This window comes from Cupressus sempervirens, chromosome 3 (assembly GCF_028749045.1).
Source record: "Cupressus sempervirens isolate cs-2001-9-10 chromosome 3, ASM2874904v1, whole genome shotgun sequence".
Lineage (NCBI taxonomy): Eukaryota > Viridiplantae > Streptophyta > Pinopsida > Cupressales > Cupressaceae > Cupressus > Cupressus sempervirens.
In genome coordinates, this window is record NC_143120.1 from 524,183,814 (window position 1) to 524,198,468 (window position 14,655).

General features: G+C 35.8%; 1 protein-coding gene across 1 annotated transcript; it reads right to left on the bottom strand.

Annotated features, from left to right (window-relative positions):
- Positions 1 to 1,383: 1,383 nt before the first annotated feature.
- On the bottom strand, positions 1,384 to 5,020 carry LOC149567481 (putative TPR repeat-containing protein At2g32450). Its single transcript, XM_089820669.1, has 2 exons — positions 4,799 to 5,020; positions 1,384 to 4,642 (listed from the first exon to the last, which is right to left on the bottom strand). Exon 2 carries the CDS (start codon positions 4,424 to 4,426, stop codon positions 1,889 to 1,891), a length of 2,538 nt encoding a protein of 845 aa, XP_089676795.1. The 5' UTR covers positions 4,427 to 4,642; positions 4,799 to 5,020; the 3' UTR covers positions 1,384 to 1,888.
- Between the last annotated feature and the right edge of the window lie 9,635 nt (positions 5,021 to 14,655).

Genomic DNA, 14,655 nt, shown 5'->3' on the forward strand with positions numbered 1-14,655 from the left:
ATGCAGCGCATGACAAATACAACCTAAAAATACAAATACAACCTAAAAATAAAATGCTATTTTATCATAATTCAAGGAACTGCAGGGCAAAAAATAGTGCAGATTGATGATCCTCTACAGCTCTTTGAATGGGTTTAATTATCAACAAAGAACCTTCTTCATGGATGTTACATGTGACTTTAAACAAAACTCAAGGAACTTAAGAGCAAAAAATTATGCACTTGATTATTCTGTATAAACTTCTACCAGGTTAAAATCTACTACAACAAAAAACCCTCTTACAGATACTAGAAAATGTTATTGTAAATTTGTAACATACAAATTACTTCATAAAATAATACTTCCCAGCCACTAAAATTATGAGCAATGAAGATAGCTTTTACTGCTAAGAAGAGAAGCTGAAACTACATATGATTATATAACAAGGTTAACTGGAGACAGGGAGATTTGGAGGTCTCATGAACTGGTACTACCATTTGTCAAAAATAGGAGATCCCACTTGGAGACAACTTTTTTTTCTTCAATATAAATTAATAATTTCAAGAAATAACATAGATTCATAACATAGTGTTTTGGAAACAAGAACAATGGAAACCAAAGGCAAATACTAAAGATTAATAGTATTGTCATTTACTCATTTGATATTGTATCGTACAGAGTCAAATAATTCAAAACTCAAATTGCATATCTGATTTCTGAGTATTACTTATTATCATATCAGATTAATAATCGCTGAGATTATCATCACATATTGACATTTGAAATTCAAAAATATATGATTTGCAAACAAAAATAAAAACTGTAAACAAAAATAAAAAAATCTATCTAGTATCAGCTACTGTAAACATTGCCTCCAATAAGGCCTTCCTCTCAGTCCAAATGGGAAGTCGTTGGGCTTCCAAATGCCTAAAATGACGGTCAGAATTAAAAAATTATATTTGATTTATGCACATTATTTTTGTGGTTGCAGACTTGCTTCTGGAGAGTCAAAAAGTCTCAGAGACGTGTCTCCGGAGGGGGGAACGTGTCTCTCAGTAACACTGTTGTATAAGAAACGACCCAACTTAATAAAATAGATATTAAAAGCTTTAGTCTACAGAGTACTAGTGGAGTGATCTTTCCTAAAAGGCCAAAAAGCCGGTGAGAAATCCTTATACATTAATTATTATTTTGTCTTGTTCCTGTGTGAAGAAGTTCCATTCTAGTGTTATAGTACAATGGTATTGAGTGTAAAATGTTGTAATGTTTGAACTTAACATCACGGGCATGAGAAACAGTTGAAACTTGAAAATACTATTAGGAGAGACTTTATTCTGTCTTAAAATTTAGACTAGTAATACATTTAATGTCTGCTTGACAATGGCAATCAGTAATCACTCAGAGTTGTCAATGCTGTTAATTAAATCACAGCTATTTAAAATAACTTGGAAGGCAAATCTCAGAGCAAACAATGAGAGAAGATAAAAGGACTATGATATTTTGTAGAAAATGGACAGTAGCAAACTGCCAGGCTTCCTATTTTGCTAGGTGGCAAGCATTTTAATCCTACATAAAGCACTTAAATGGACAAAACAATGCCAGATATAAAGACATTATTTCAAGTACCTGCTGACCAAAGAATTTACACATTAGACAATAACCAAAGAATTGAATACTTACAATAAACCCACTTCTTCACACAAAAACAGAAGAACAGCCCACACCTCTATTTGATTGTGATAAAAATGCCTCCAAGAACACCACAAACTGATTTTGCAGCTTTTGCTCTAGACGAAGGAAAAATGAGCTAACACATTTCATATGAACCAGCTGCCTCAAAATTGTCATTAGCGTGAACAATTCGAGTTCCATGGCTTTGTGCAAGAGAAAGGAAGTGTATTTATGATCATCAACCAAATAGCTTGAGCTTATCTTTCATGGCCTCTGTTTCACTTCCGTACTCTTTAAATTTATATTCTTCTTGCTTGCATGCCACTGGTACCTTCCCTTCACTGTAGCAAATAGAACATAGGCTGAATCGAGAAGTTAACTCTTTGAATCTTGGTCCAATTATAGGATACGAGCAAACTGCACAAGATGATCGCCCATGCCGCACCCTGTCCCCTGCTTCAAGCTTTACTAGAGTGTTCATGATGCCAAAACCCCAGTCTGGATCCTCAAACATCTCTAGGAACTCTGGAAATGAAATGCTTGCCATGTCATTCTCTCCATGAAGTTCCATCATATCGCTAACTCCTTGTGAAGGAAGGTATACTGCCCTCAACAACCCAATATAACTTGATGCATCTGCCTTCCCAATCTGTGCACCAATGCCCTTTGCTGCGCGCCACATCAGAGCATCAAACGCATATCGTTTTCTCTTATCTGGAGAACCTGAACAGATGGGTGCAAGTAGAGCAAAAAACAAACCTAAATCCACTCTTCCAGACCCACTTCCATCCAATATTGTTAACACTCTTTCATTCACTGCTTTGACAGCTCCTTGGAATGTCTCTGGTTTAAGAAAATGGAGCAATCTTTTCAATATCTTTTCTAGTTCTGCTTTGCGAATATTTTTCTCTGGTACACCAGTCCCAGATTGAGAAACAGTCACCCTTGTTTCAGATAATTCCTTTTTCAGAAGATTTACATCACAGCGGTTCAATCTAGTAAGCCTCTGGAAGGCTCTTATATCTAAAGCATATGCCAAGTATTGCCTTGGAGTGGTTTTTTCATTTGCTCTTCTGAACCTATTTGACTCCACAACTAATACTCCTTCTTCAGAACTTGTCCCACTCAATCCCATTTGTGCTTGTGTATCAGAACCTCCACGCTGATCTGCTCTTTGGATTATAGTATTTAACCCTTTAGGCCTCTTCTGCAGGTGCTTCAAATGTGCAATAGCATCATATAATTCTACTCTGTTTGTCATCTTGAAAGCCTCTTTCAAGGCTTTCTTAGCTTCCTCGGTTTCTCCGGCTCCTAGCAATGATACTGCTTTGTTAAGCTGAGCACGCCAGTGATTAGGCCAGATAGCAAGCACTTTGCTGTACATTTCTGCAGCTCTTTGATACCTGCCCACGTCTCTGAACAACCCTCCCAAATTATACAAAGCGTCCATATGATCCGGCTTAAGGTCTATGGCTTTCTGAAACTCTTGTATGGCTCTCTCATCTTCCCCCATGGCATGCAATACCGATCCAAGGTCACAATGTGCATCTGCGTAATCGGTCCTCAAGTATATAGCCTCTTCCAAAGCCTTCTCTGCAGCTCTATACTCACCTACACCAAATAGTGCACTTCCCAAATGCTTTAATGCCCTGTAATGGGTCGGGCAGAGAATGGCAGCCTCCCTGTAATGCTCACAAGCACTCAAAAGCATTCCCTCGCTTTCTAAAGAAATGCCCAGATTGACATGGATCTGCGGGAGCAAATAAGACCATTGACTACCACTGGCCTCTGCGGCTTCAAGAGCCAATATATAGGACTCCTTCGCATCTGAGTACCTTCCTAGTGCATACAATGTATTACCTGTCCTAAAATGGGGGCGAACATCAGAAGGTTTTAGCTCAGTAGCCCTTTTGAAACTTACCAATCCTTCCTTAAACAACTGGTGATCAAACAGAGTCCTCCCTATTGCCATATGAGCATCAAAAGCCTCCTCCTGGGTTCTGGAATTGTCTGCCTTTTTTCTCAGCTCACGCAAATCCCTTACAAAAGCATTGTAATCAGGACCCAACTCTTCCCAAGCCCTCCTACCTACTCCTTCGGCATCCTTACACCCATTTTCTGAACTCAACTCCCTTGACCAGCCAGGATCAGAAAACCCATCTCCTCCGCCCATGGTATTGCTAATATCGCCACCCTTGCCCTTCTTGCCCTCCTTCTGCTTCATCCTGCTATCATACTTGGCCTTGAGTCTCTTTATCAGAATTTCCAAATCCTCAATAGTCTTCCATGTCTCATCATAGACTATACCATGGTTAGGGGAAGTGGCCCAAGCTGCCACAACTTGGTGCTTCCTCCTAGAAACACCATCGGCCCTCTCATCCACAATAGATGTTGAAGAAGTTCCGGCTAAAGCTCCTCCAGACTTGGAAACACTGTTATTACTAGTGACAACATTGTTGCTGTCTGTAATGCTCTCTTCTGGAGCGTCTAGGTCCAACCCCAATGCATCAAAATCCCTGTCCACATCCCCTGCCCCATCATCATATGTCCTCAACAGACCTTCAAAGGTAAGGCCCTTTTCCCCATCAATAAATTCCCCATACGTCCTGAAAACCTCATCTAATATGGCACCGATCTGCTCATCGCTGAATTTCACCCTGGGGTTCACCGCAATCACTAGGGCCGCCATCTCCTCCCTATTAAGCCTGCCATCCTTATTACCATCAAATTGGAGAAATATCTTCTTAACCTTGTCGCTTCTGTCTCCTCTCATCATTTTCAACTCCAACACAAAAACTCTACTTTACACAATGTTGCCAAAATACAAGCCCTGTTTTTTCAATTCACAAACCCAAATCCCTCAAAACCTTGTTGCATGCACCCAAGACCAAAACTACTAACACAAGCCTATTTTTAGGCCAAATCCTCTTCCGAAAACCATAAACCTAATGAAAAACGTTGCAGATATGCACACCCACACGCTAATTCAGACCTGTTTTAAGCAACCAGAAAGACAAAATAAAATACCCACAATACTACTTTCAACCCAAAAGAAAAAGAGTTAGCAACACATATTTACATCAATTCTTCATCCGCAGCAATAACAGATACCAAATTAAACAAAATCCAACAGTCAACAAAGACTCACAGGATTATAAATACGAGAATTCAATGTACATTCGAGTGATGATCATAACCGGCTTGGCCAAATGAATGGATGAATCGTTGTCACTCCCTCTGCAATGCCCCTCTGCACGCAGACAGCTGTTCCCAACAATCTGTTCAGCCGAAGAATAAATATCTCCGAAACGAAGGGCCTTGGAAAAAAAAGCCCAAGAAGAAATCATTGGATGAATTTTATTTTTATTTTCATTATTGTAACTGGGTCATTTCAGTATGATAGTATAAAGTTTGCCAGCTAATTGAGTGTGTCTGTACCTCACTCCTCTCTTGAATTTTGGTGGGGCTTTGGGGTTTGGATTTGGTAGCCGAAGTCATTTTCATTGTTACTTTTATCATGGAAATCGTCCAAGTGAGCTACAGTTATTAGTATTATTTTACGCTATGACCGGACTTTTTCAGCTCCAAGGTTTTAAGTTGTTTTGGAGGAAAGGAGAAGAATAGGTTTATTGTTTGCATGTGAAGTGCAAGGTGGGGAAACTAGCCTTATACCCCACTTATCTAATACTTGTTGCAAGAGTGGTGGAGATTTAGGTATCAAACATCAAAGACCTTCCATTCATGTTTTTATGTGAAGCTTATTTTTGTTTTTACATGTAAAAAAACATTTTGTTAATTATCTAAAGGGTTAAGTGGGATTTCTTAATAATTGTCTTTATAAGTTTGATTTGTGAGAATTTGTCATTTTATGATAGGTTGTATATGAAGTTAGTTTGTCTCTTTCAAATGTAATTTCTTTTTGTTTTTATAAGACTTTCTCAAAATGTGATATATATCTTATATTTGTATATAAAGAATCTAAGAATATATGAAAATATATCTTAGATCATTAGAATTAGCATATAAATTTACATCACAAATTTTATTTAGATCATTTAGTTATATTTCAATTTCAATTTGTATTAACATTTTAATCTTTATCTGAAATGTTTTCTTATTTGTGTACAACAAAATTTGAAGATTGTATTTTTAAGCACAATTTTCATTTCAAATATAGATATTAAAACATATCTAAGTAGGTTATACAATTTAATACTAAGAAAATTTAGATTGTATCAAAAGAACTCATTGGTAATCAAATTACAATTCACTGAGATATAAACTTCTAAATATCTTCTATGTAAGTTTCTAGTCCATCATCTACAAACATATTACAATTTATTGAAGTGAGAACTTATAAATATCTTTGATTTGAATTCTTTATAACATTACATTGAAATCTTAAAAATTCCATATTCCTTCCTTACTTTTTCTCTTTTTACTCATAATTAATTAATTTTTAGCATTTATATTTAAATATCAGTTTATTATTTATCTAAAAATATTTTAATTAAAATTAAATTTTAAAATATTATATTTGTTAAAAGTAAAATAAGATATATCAAAAAAGTGATTTCTAGAAATTGAAGATCAGAAGGATGAGCCTACTTTAGCAATTCACTTTGTTAGAGATTGAATATAGTGGGTTGGGATAATATAGGAGACAAAGTCTCTACCATGATCTTTTTTTATTGAAAATCTAAAAGAATATTGATAAGAGGTAGGTGTGTGTGTGTGTGTGCGCGCGCGCGCGCGCGCGCGCGTGCGCGTGTGCGTGCATGTGTGCATGTGCCTGTGCATGTGTGCATGTGCATGTGCATGTGTGTGTGTGTGTGTGTGTGTGTGTGTGTGTGTGTGTGTGTGTGTGTGTGTTGTTGGCATAATTGTCAAAAGACCAGTTATGAGTAGGTTGTCATTGATGTCAAAGGTTAAGACATATTATCTACCAATGCAAGGTTGTGACCGATGATGTAGTGTGTGCACATGAGTGCACCTCCTGACCATAGGTAATTGAAGACAAGACAAGCTTATGATCAAATAACATCCCTCTCTATAGGGCCAACTCAAAGAGGTGACACAACAAGACCAAGGGATTTGTGTTCTACTTCATCATATGCTTTGATGGTTATTTTGCAATGAGGATCAATAGACTCTTCAGAATAACCTAATTGTTTGAGCAAAGTAGTAGAACAAATGTTAAGACCAACTCCATTGTCTATAAGTGCATGATAGACACATTTCTTATGTATCATGACTTCAATATGCAATGGTTAATTATGAGGATGACTCAAAGAATTATCGTCCTCTTCAAAAAAGGACAAATAATGAGGTGAGGTCAAGTGAACTACCATAGACTGAAACCTGTCAAGATCAATATCTTGAGGTATGCTTGCCTCAGTTAGGGCTTTGTTCACTCTCAGAATAACCTAATTGTTTGAGAAAAGTAGCAAAACAAATGTTAAGACTAGCTCCATTGTCTATAAGTGCACGATAGACACATTTCTTATGTATCGTGACTTCAATATGTAATGGTTGATTATGAGGATGACTCAAAGAATTATCATCCTCTTCAAAAAAGGACAAATAATGAGGTGAGGTCAAGTGAACTACCATAGATTGAAACCTTTCAAGATCAATATCTTGAGGTACGCTTGTCTCAATTAGGGCTTTGTCAAGAATCTGCCTATGAGCAGGCGAGATTTTAAGTAGTTCAAATATTGTTATTTGAGCATTCGTTCGTTGTAATTGGTCAAGGATACTATAATTTGTAGTTGTTGAGGATGTTGTGATTTTTGCCTTTTTTCTAGATGGACCAGCAATAGGTTTATCTTTATGTTGATCTACCTTGGGAGTAGAAGTTGCAAGGCCTTTGAGTACAACCATGACACAAGAACATGTAATAGCATTGGCGCAAGATTGTGACTATTCATAATTAGATGTAACGGATGTACCACCTTGTAAGACAAATGAAGTCTTAGGTTTCGTATTGTCATTTCTTCTTTAATTGTGATAACATCACAATGTTCAAAGTCTAAAGGTTCAACCATGTTGATTGCATTTTCATTATTGGATTTTCTCCTTTGTCATAATGTGGAAATGGTTCCTTAAAAGATTTGTGATCCAAATTCTTGTTATTCCCACTTATAACTATTTCACTATCATTGATGAGGTCTTGAACTTTATATCGTAGATTAATACAATTGTTTGTTTTGTGATCCTTGTTTTGATGGTATTCACAATATGCATTCTCACTCCACCATGTGGTTCGTGGTTGTGGATCATAAGGACGAGAATTATCAAGTGGAGTAGTAATTTGATTTTGAAATAAAGTCTTATAGACCATGTCAAGAGGTTCACCTAGAGGCTTATATTCATGTTTGGGTCAAGGAACCCAAGATGAGTTCTTAGCCTTGTTTCCAAATGTCTTGTTATGATATTGCTATCAGGATTTAACTGTGTGATTTTGAGTCAAACTCATTGACCCATATTTCATGAGTAGTGATTCAACATGAATCCATCTCTCATGAGAATAAATGGAACACTTATCACTCATTGGATCTAGGTGATGCTCACAAGGGTGAAGCACTGGGACTTCCTGGGAGGTCACCCATGAGTGCTTCGCCCTTGTGAGAATCACCTAGATCCAATGAGTGCTAAGTGTTCCATTTATTCTCAAGAGAAATGGATTCATGTTGAATCACTACTCATGAAATATGGGTCAATGAGTTTGACTCAAAATCACACAATTAAATCTTGATAGCAATATCATAATTTGACTTGCTATGGAAATTATCTCCTACTTATCAAATGTCTTGTTATTAGAAGTATATTGTTCAATGGCTTTAGATGTATGCATGTTATCTGTGAGATTAAAAGCCACCTTAGAAGGTTTGGAAGTGATATTATCCACCACTCCATCATGTACTACCTCCTAGTATTAACATACTTGGATTTATCTTTGCTAGAGGTAGATCCTTGTTTGATGTCCTTGTGAAGGATTAATTCACCTTTCTTTACCATGAACTCCTCTATTCAGATACCTTGTGTAATCATGTCTTCAAAGGTATGTGGACCTTGAAGTTTAGGAGAAAAGATTAGCAAGTTGATTCATACACATACCATTTGATCATCTATATCTATAGCCATAAGTACTATCCATAGTGTTTAAAGTTTAAAGTATCAAAACATAAGTAGTCTAAAATTTTATATATAAGTTTGTTTAAAATGTATTTTCAGGAAATAGCAACAGAAGCTCTTAAACTAACATAAAACTAAGGAACGTATGATCCATTATAAGTTGGACTCATTGAAATACTTAGAAATTGGCACATTGGCATTCTAAACCAATTTTTGTGCATCAATCTTACAACTTCAATTTATAGTTCAATTAAGTCCTATTGTACTCCACATTTATGATTCTGATTGTCTTTACTTGACCTAAGTGTCAAATGAAGAAAACAATTAATTTGTATTAATCGCATCCTTTATTTAATTCCTAAATATCAATCTAAATCAGCTAAATTAACCTTCTAATTTAATTAATTTAATTAATTTAATTACAAGTCCTAGCACTTTAATTAAATTAAATTCCAACCTCCTTTAGCTAAAACACATGAAAATGGAATTAAATATATTGATTTAATTAAATATCCTCATCATAATTGTTGAAACTAATTATTTAATTAATTAGAATATTAGATTATGAAGTCATATTTGAATGGAACAATATTCTTTCCTAATTCATGTAACATGAAAATGGAATTAAATATGTTGATTTAGTTAAATATCCTCATCATAATGTTTGAAACTAATTATTTAATTAATTAGAATATTAAATTATGAGGTCATATTTGAATGGATCAATATTCTCCTCTAATTCATCTCATTCAACTCCATAAAATGGAAGACTCAGTCTCTCCTCCAATCTGAATCATACATCTGATTTAATCTTGACCATTGATTGGGTCCAAGATTCTATAAAAGAGACCTCTGACCTCTCATTTGGAGAGGATGTAAGTGAAGAGTTTCAACCTACTATTGGATTGAGCACTCAATCATTTTGCATTCACAAATCCATTATTTTCACATGCTTCATATATTATAATGCATTCATTTAGATTAATTTACTTATCTCGTTGTTAGATTAATTTGAATGTCATCTAAATTAATTAATATATTTGCATACAAAATCTCAAAAACATAGATTAATTTTGTATTTGCATTAATTTAAATCATTCGTTCTAGTTTGGGCTAGTTATTGAGCTCTTGATTCTACGAGTTGATAGTAAAATCACATCTAGTTAGAAGGAAATAGATCACCTGCTACAGACATGCCAGATGAATAATCTCATGTTCATTTTTGGATGTTACCAAAAAATAATGATCATGTTGAAGTGTGTGGTTGAAATAGAGACCCATATTTAACACTCACATTTTTGGCACCCACTGTGGGGTAGAAAAATCAATTTTTTGGCCTCATTTATCTTCATTTTTAACATTCTGGATTCTGTTACAATACAACAAAATCTCACATGCAAAGATCTTTTCTCACACAAGAACTTTGAATTCTCACACCATCCTTTGTACTTTCTCACACAAAATTGTATATGCTCGTGTAGAGAGAGCATTCTCTTATGTGGTACAAAGCATTTACTCGCGCAACCTGGTGCAAAGTCTAGCGTGAGACTTGACAATAGAATAGCTAAATTTTGTATTTTTCACAATCTGTCACTGATATAGTTGTTCTATTCTATATTTATGATGCAATTATTTTGTGATTTATGATTTGTAAAACAACATAACAGTGGTTTGTAGGACAATTATTGAAGATACCTTGAAATGAACACACAAAACTTGCAATGGTTTGATTATAGGACTCTTGTCAAATAACTATTTGTCAAAGACAATTCAAACCTACTCAAACATGTTATCTTCTTACATGCTTTCAATCCACATGGTTTTAATAGGCCTTGTGAAATTTGTAGGGCTCTAGACAAAGGAATAGGGGATTATGGTCTTTACTACTTGGAAATGATGCCCAAGAGTAAATTGCAAACCTAGATGTCTTTAGAAGATAGTACCCGAGCAAGGAAAAGGAATGTAGTGGTTCTCCCAAATGAATCTTTTAATGAAGGGATAATGCTCTTGTCCCTTTGGGAAAATCAAAAACCCTGAATAAGATAAGTTGGGATTGATAAGCTAGCGTAATGATGAATGTGTTCTACATGTTTGGGTGAGGTGAGAAGGTAGAGGATTATGCTCTTTTTCCCTTTGGGAAAACTAGAAACTTGGACCCTTAAATCCAAACCAAGTATGAGTCAACCTTTAGAGGGCGTATCAAAGTGATCCAACCTTCAGGAATGACCCAAGTGAGCACACACCTAACGCTGATGATTCCAACTCACTATAATAAAGAAGCTTTGTAGAGTCAAAATATCCAAAGCCATGTTAATTTCTTTCTCTTGATTATGATGTCATGTATCAAGAGAAGGCTCTGTCTGTTGTACTTGACGACACCGACCCCAATCTTGCTAGTCAAGTGTGCGCACTTTCAGGTGTCAGTGTGGGTTGCTAGCCTTAACCTCATTTGCGAGACCACCTAGAATTAATGTGAACAAAATCCTATTAAACACTTTGTACTCAGTTGCTACATGGTTCACCTCTGAAAGGGAGCATAATCTTTGTGCAAGGAGGGGGGAGAATCTCTTATGTATATCCTCAACATAGGCATGCACTTAGATGCTAGAAGGTGGTATATGAAAGTGGCCTCTTCCTTAAGGGTAACCTTTGAACTCATATGTTATCAAGCCCTTGGAACACACCAAAAACACAGGCACCTCTAGTGGGGTGACATGGTTGTGTGAGGTGTATGCGTGCATATAAGACGTGAGACAAAGACTTTGTTGCTGAGCTACCATTTTCAATTATAGGGATAAAGAGTGTCTTTTTTGAGTCAACAATTGTCCAAAATATCCAAACAAAATTTAAAGACTCCTCGATCCCTCCGAGTTGATTTTTCCTCAGTTGAATTGTTTATGACTACTAATTGTGTCCCCTTGTCTATTTTTACAAACAATTCTGAAAAACAAATTGTCATACTTGTCAAATCAGTTCAAAATGATGTCCAAATCTGTTTGAAAACTAGAAACATTGTCTGAAACTAGTCCAAAACTTGTCAAAATTGATCAAAATCTATTCAAAATCTAGTTTAAAATTGTCAGTTTGTCCTTTACTCACCTAGTGTGTTGCAAAACTTCATGCAAGTCAGGACCTTAGGGTCTTCTAGTTTGTATTTCTTTGCATCACTTTCTGTACTTTTTTGCATTAGAAGCATGGTTTTCTCATGTGAGATTGTGCCAAAACACTATTAAAGTTGGTCTGAAATCTGGTTAAACTAGTCTTTTGTCACTTCCTCATTCAAATTCTTGTAAAATTTTGCGTGAGTCAAGAATTTGGGAATTGTTGTTCCCTTTCCTTGCATTGATCTACGCACTTCTTCACACTGTTTTGTCTAGATCCTCGCACAAGCTTTTTTCCTCACATTGTCAAAATTTGCTCAAAATTGTTTGTCAGGTTCACTTACTCACCCAATCTATGTCATTTACTCTCCTTAGAGTCATTTCCTTGCACAAGTCTATCAAAGATTATCAAAACTAGTGAGATATTTTCAGCTTCTTTGTCAAAACTTTGTCTGAATCTGGTCTTTTTCTAAGAACACTAATTCATTTATCTATCTGCAATAGTCTGAAACTTAGACAACTTGCTTAGTTTAACACTTGTGATCCATATATGAACTAGTCTCATTTGATCTATTGTGATCATCATACCTTGTGTTGCAATAGTCAATCTCTCAGTTGTTCTAGCCATTTCATTGACTACTCGTACCTTGTTATAAATCACACTTATTATTACTTACGTTGATATGACATTTTAAGTGTGGTCCTAGTTTAAACCTTGTCATAAGTCATTGTCTATGACTCTTGCAACTACGAGTGGAAATGTGTTTCCTCCCCATCGACCTAGATGAGGTAGAGATATAGGTAGGAATTGTGGTAGAGGTTGTTCCTAATAATATATACAATCCAAGTACAATGAAGGATCCTTATGGTCTCCCTCACCTTTTGGTCTGTTGAACATCAAACAAGTCTTTTCCATAAACTTACAACAAGTTAGGAATCCATTGTTTCAAGAATATCCAAACATTGACAAGACACATAAATATTTAAACAAAATAGTTGAAATTCTATTCGAGACACCTATACATCCTAGAGAGAATAAAAAATTGCATACTAATAGGATGACGGTTCAAGATCAAGAAATTGGTGAAAACAGTAGGAGAGAAAATAGAGATAGATTTTGAAGAATTGAAAGGTTCAAGGGTCCTTACACCTACACAAATGACTATGACAATACTGAAGAAATACTGCTAGAAGACATAGAGAAATGTCACAAAGATAAAAACTTTCAAAATATGATGGAAATCTTACTCAATAATGAGAAAGAGAAGTATTTCCTCAAACTATTGTCATACAAGAAAAGGAATCCAAAACCTCTAAGTTACAAAAACAACTCCAAGACATGCAAGAGCATTTGGCACAAATGTTTAAAGAAAAAGAAAATTGGCCTCCTTTTCCTAGAGGATTTGAGCTACCTAAATATGACAAGCACCTAGGAATGTATGATCCCCAAGATCACTTGAGGGAGTTTGGTACTTTGTACATAGAGTTCATATACAATCAAACATACCTCATGTGCTTGTTCCCACTAAGTTTGAGTGGCCATTGCCCAATTTTCACTCTGTATCATTTTTCTTTAGGTTGAAGTCAAGTCAATGTGTTAATGTTTTGAGTCTATGTCTAGAGTGCCCCTAGGATGACCTCTCTTCTCATCACCCCCTTTCAAGATAACCTATGAGAGAAATCATTTGAATATTGCACTAGTGAAGGGCTAGGTGAATTATGGTTTGGTGGCTTAGTTATAAGCGTTTCCTTTATGAGAAGAAGGTTTGCAAATTCCAATGATTCATCATCTAAATATTCAAAAGGATTCTGAAGACCAAGTTCTGTAGTGGTTTGCATTGCAATGGAAGATATCACAGGTGATCTAGCTCAAAATATAGGGAAACTAGTTGCTTTAGTAGGAAACCAAGTTAAAATCCTCAGATATACTAAAATATAAAGGTGAGAAAACATACATTGTTGATCTGTCAAATGAACAATCTAGATGCAATCTTAATAGCTACATAGGTGGTTGGAAAATTCAATCAATAAAAGGAACACATGTCATTGGTCAGTTGATAAGTCATGCCCTTAAGTATTTTAAGTTGTGAAGAAGTGAGAGCTAACCACAACAGTTAAGATCTGAGCAATCACACGATCGCAAGGAGTTAAGATTGATTTCTGGTTAAGGTGGCGAAGCAGCAAAAGTTTTGCAACAGAGCAAAAGCATGAATTTGCAATAGAGGTTAGTGTTGCAATAGAGCAAAAGAATGCATTTGTGGCTTCACAAGGTGAAGAGATGAGTCAAGGTTTCAGGTTGTGAGGTTGTGATGGATGGTAGCAGTCAATCTCACATGGTTATTGCATCATCGCATGATTTTGGTGGAAATTAAATTTTTAAGTTGTGAAGCCACGAAACAAGATAACATCCTTCTATGCAATTATCGAAACATCGCAGATGCTAAGGCTGACTTTCAAATTTGGGTTGCAAAGCTGTGAAAGGTGATCTAGGCAGTTAAGTGTGAAGTGATCGCAACATCACATGTAGTAATGCAGTTAGGGGATTTTAAGTGGTGAAGCTGCATAAAGTAATCCAAGGCATTCAAATTTTGAACCATTGCACCATCATGAGTGGTTAAGAGTAATATGAGGTTAGGGTTGTGAAGGAGTGAAGGTACGTCTTCACAGCTTCATAGGGTTAAATGATGAGTTTGAGTTTTAAGTTGTGATCTCGTGAATGAGGTTATAGTTAAACTTAAAATGGTCATCGCAGTGTCACAAATGTTAA

What these genes read in the sequence shown, in the direction of transcription:
- LOC149567481 (XM_089820669.1), bottom strand. Translation starts at nt 4,426, where the DNA reads ATGATGAGAGGAGACAGAAGCGACAAGGTTAAGAAGATATTTCTCCAA.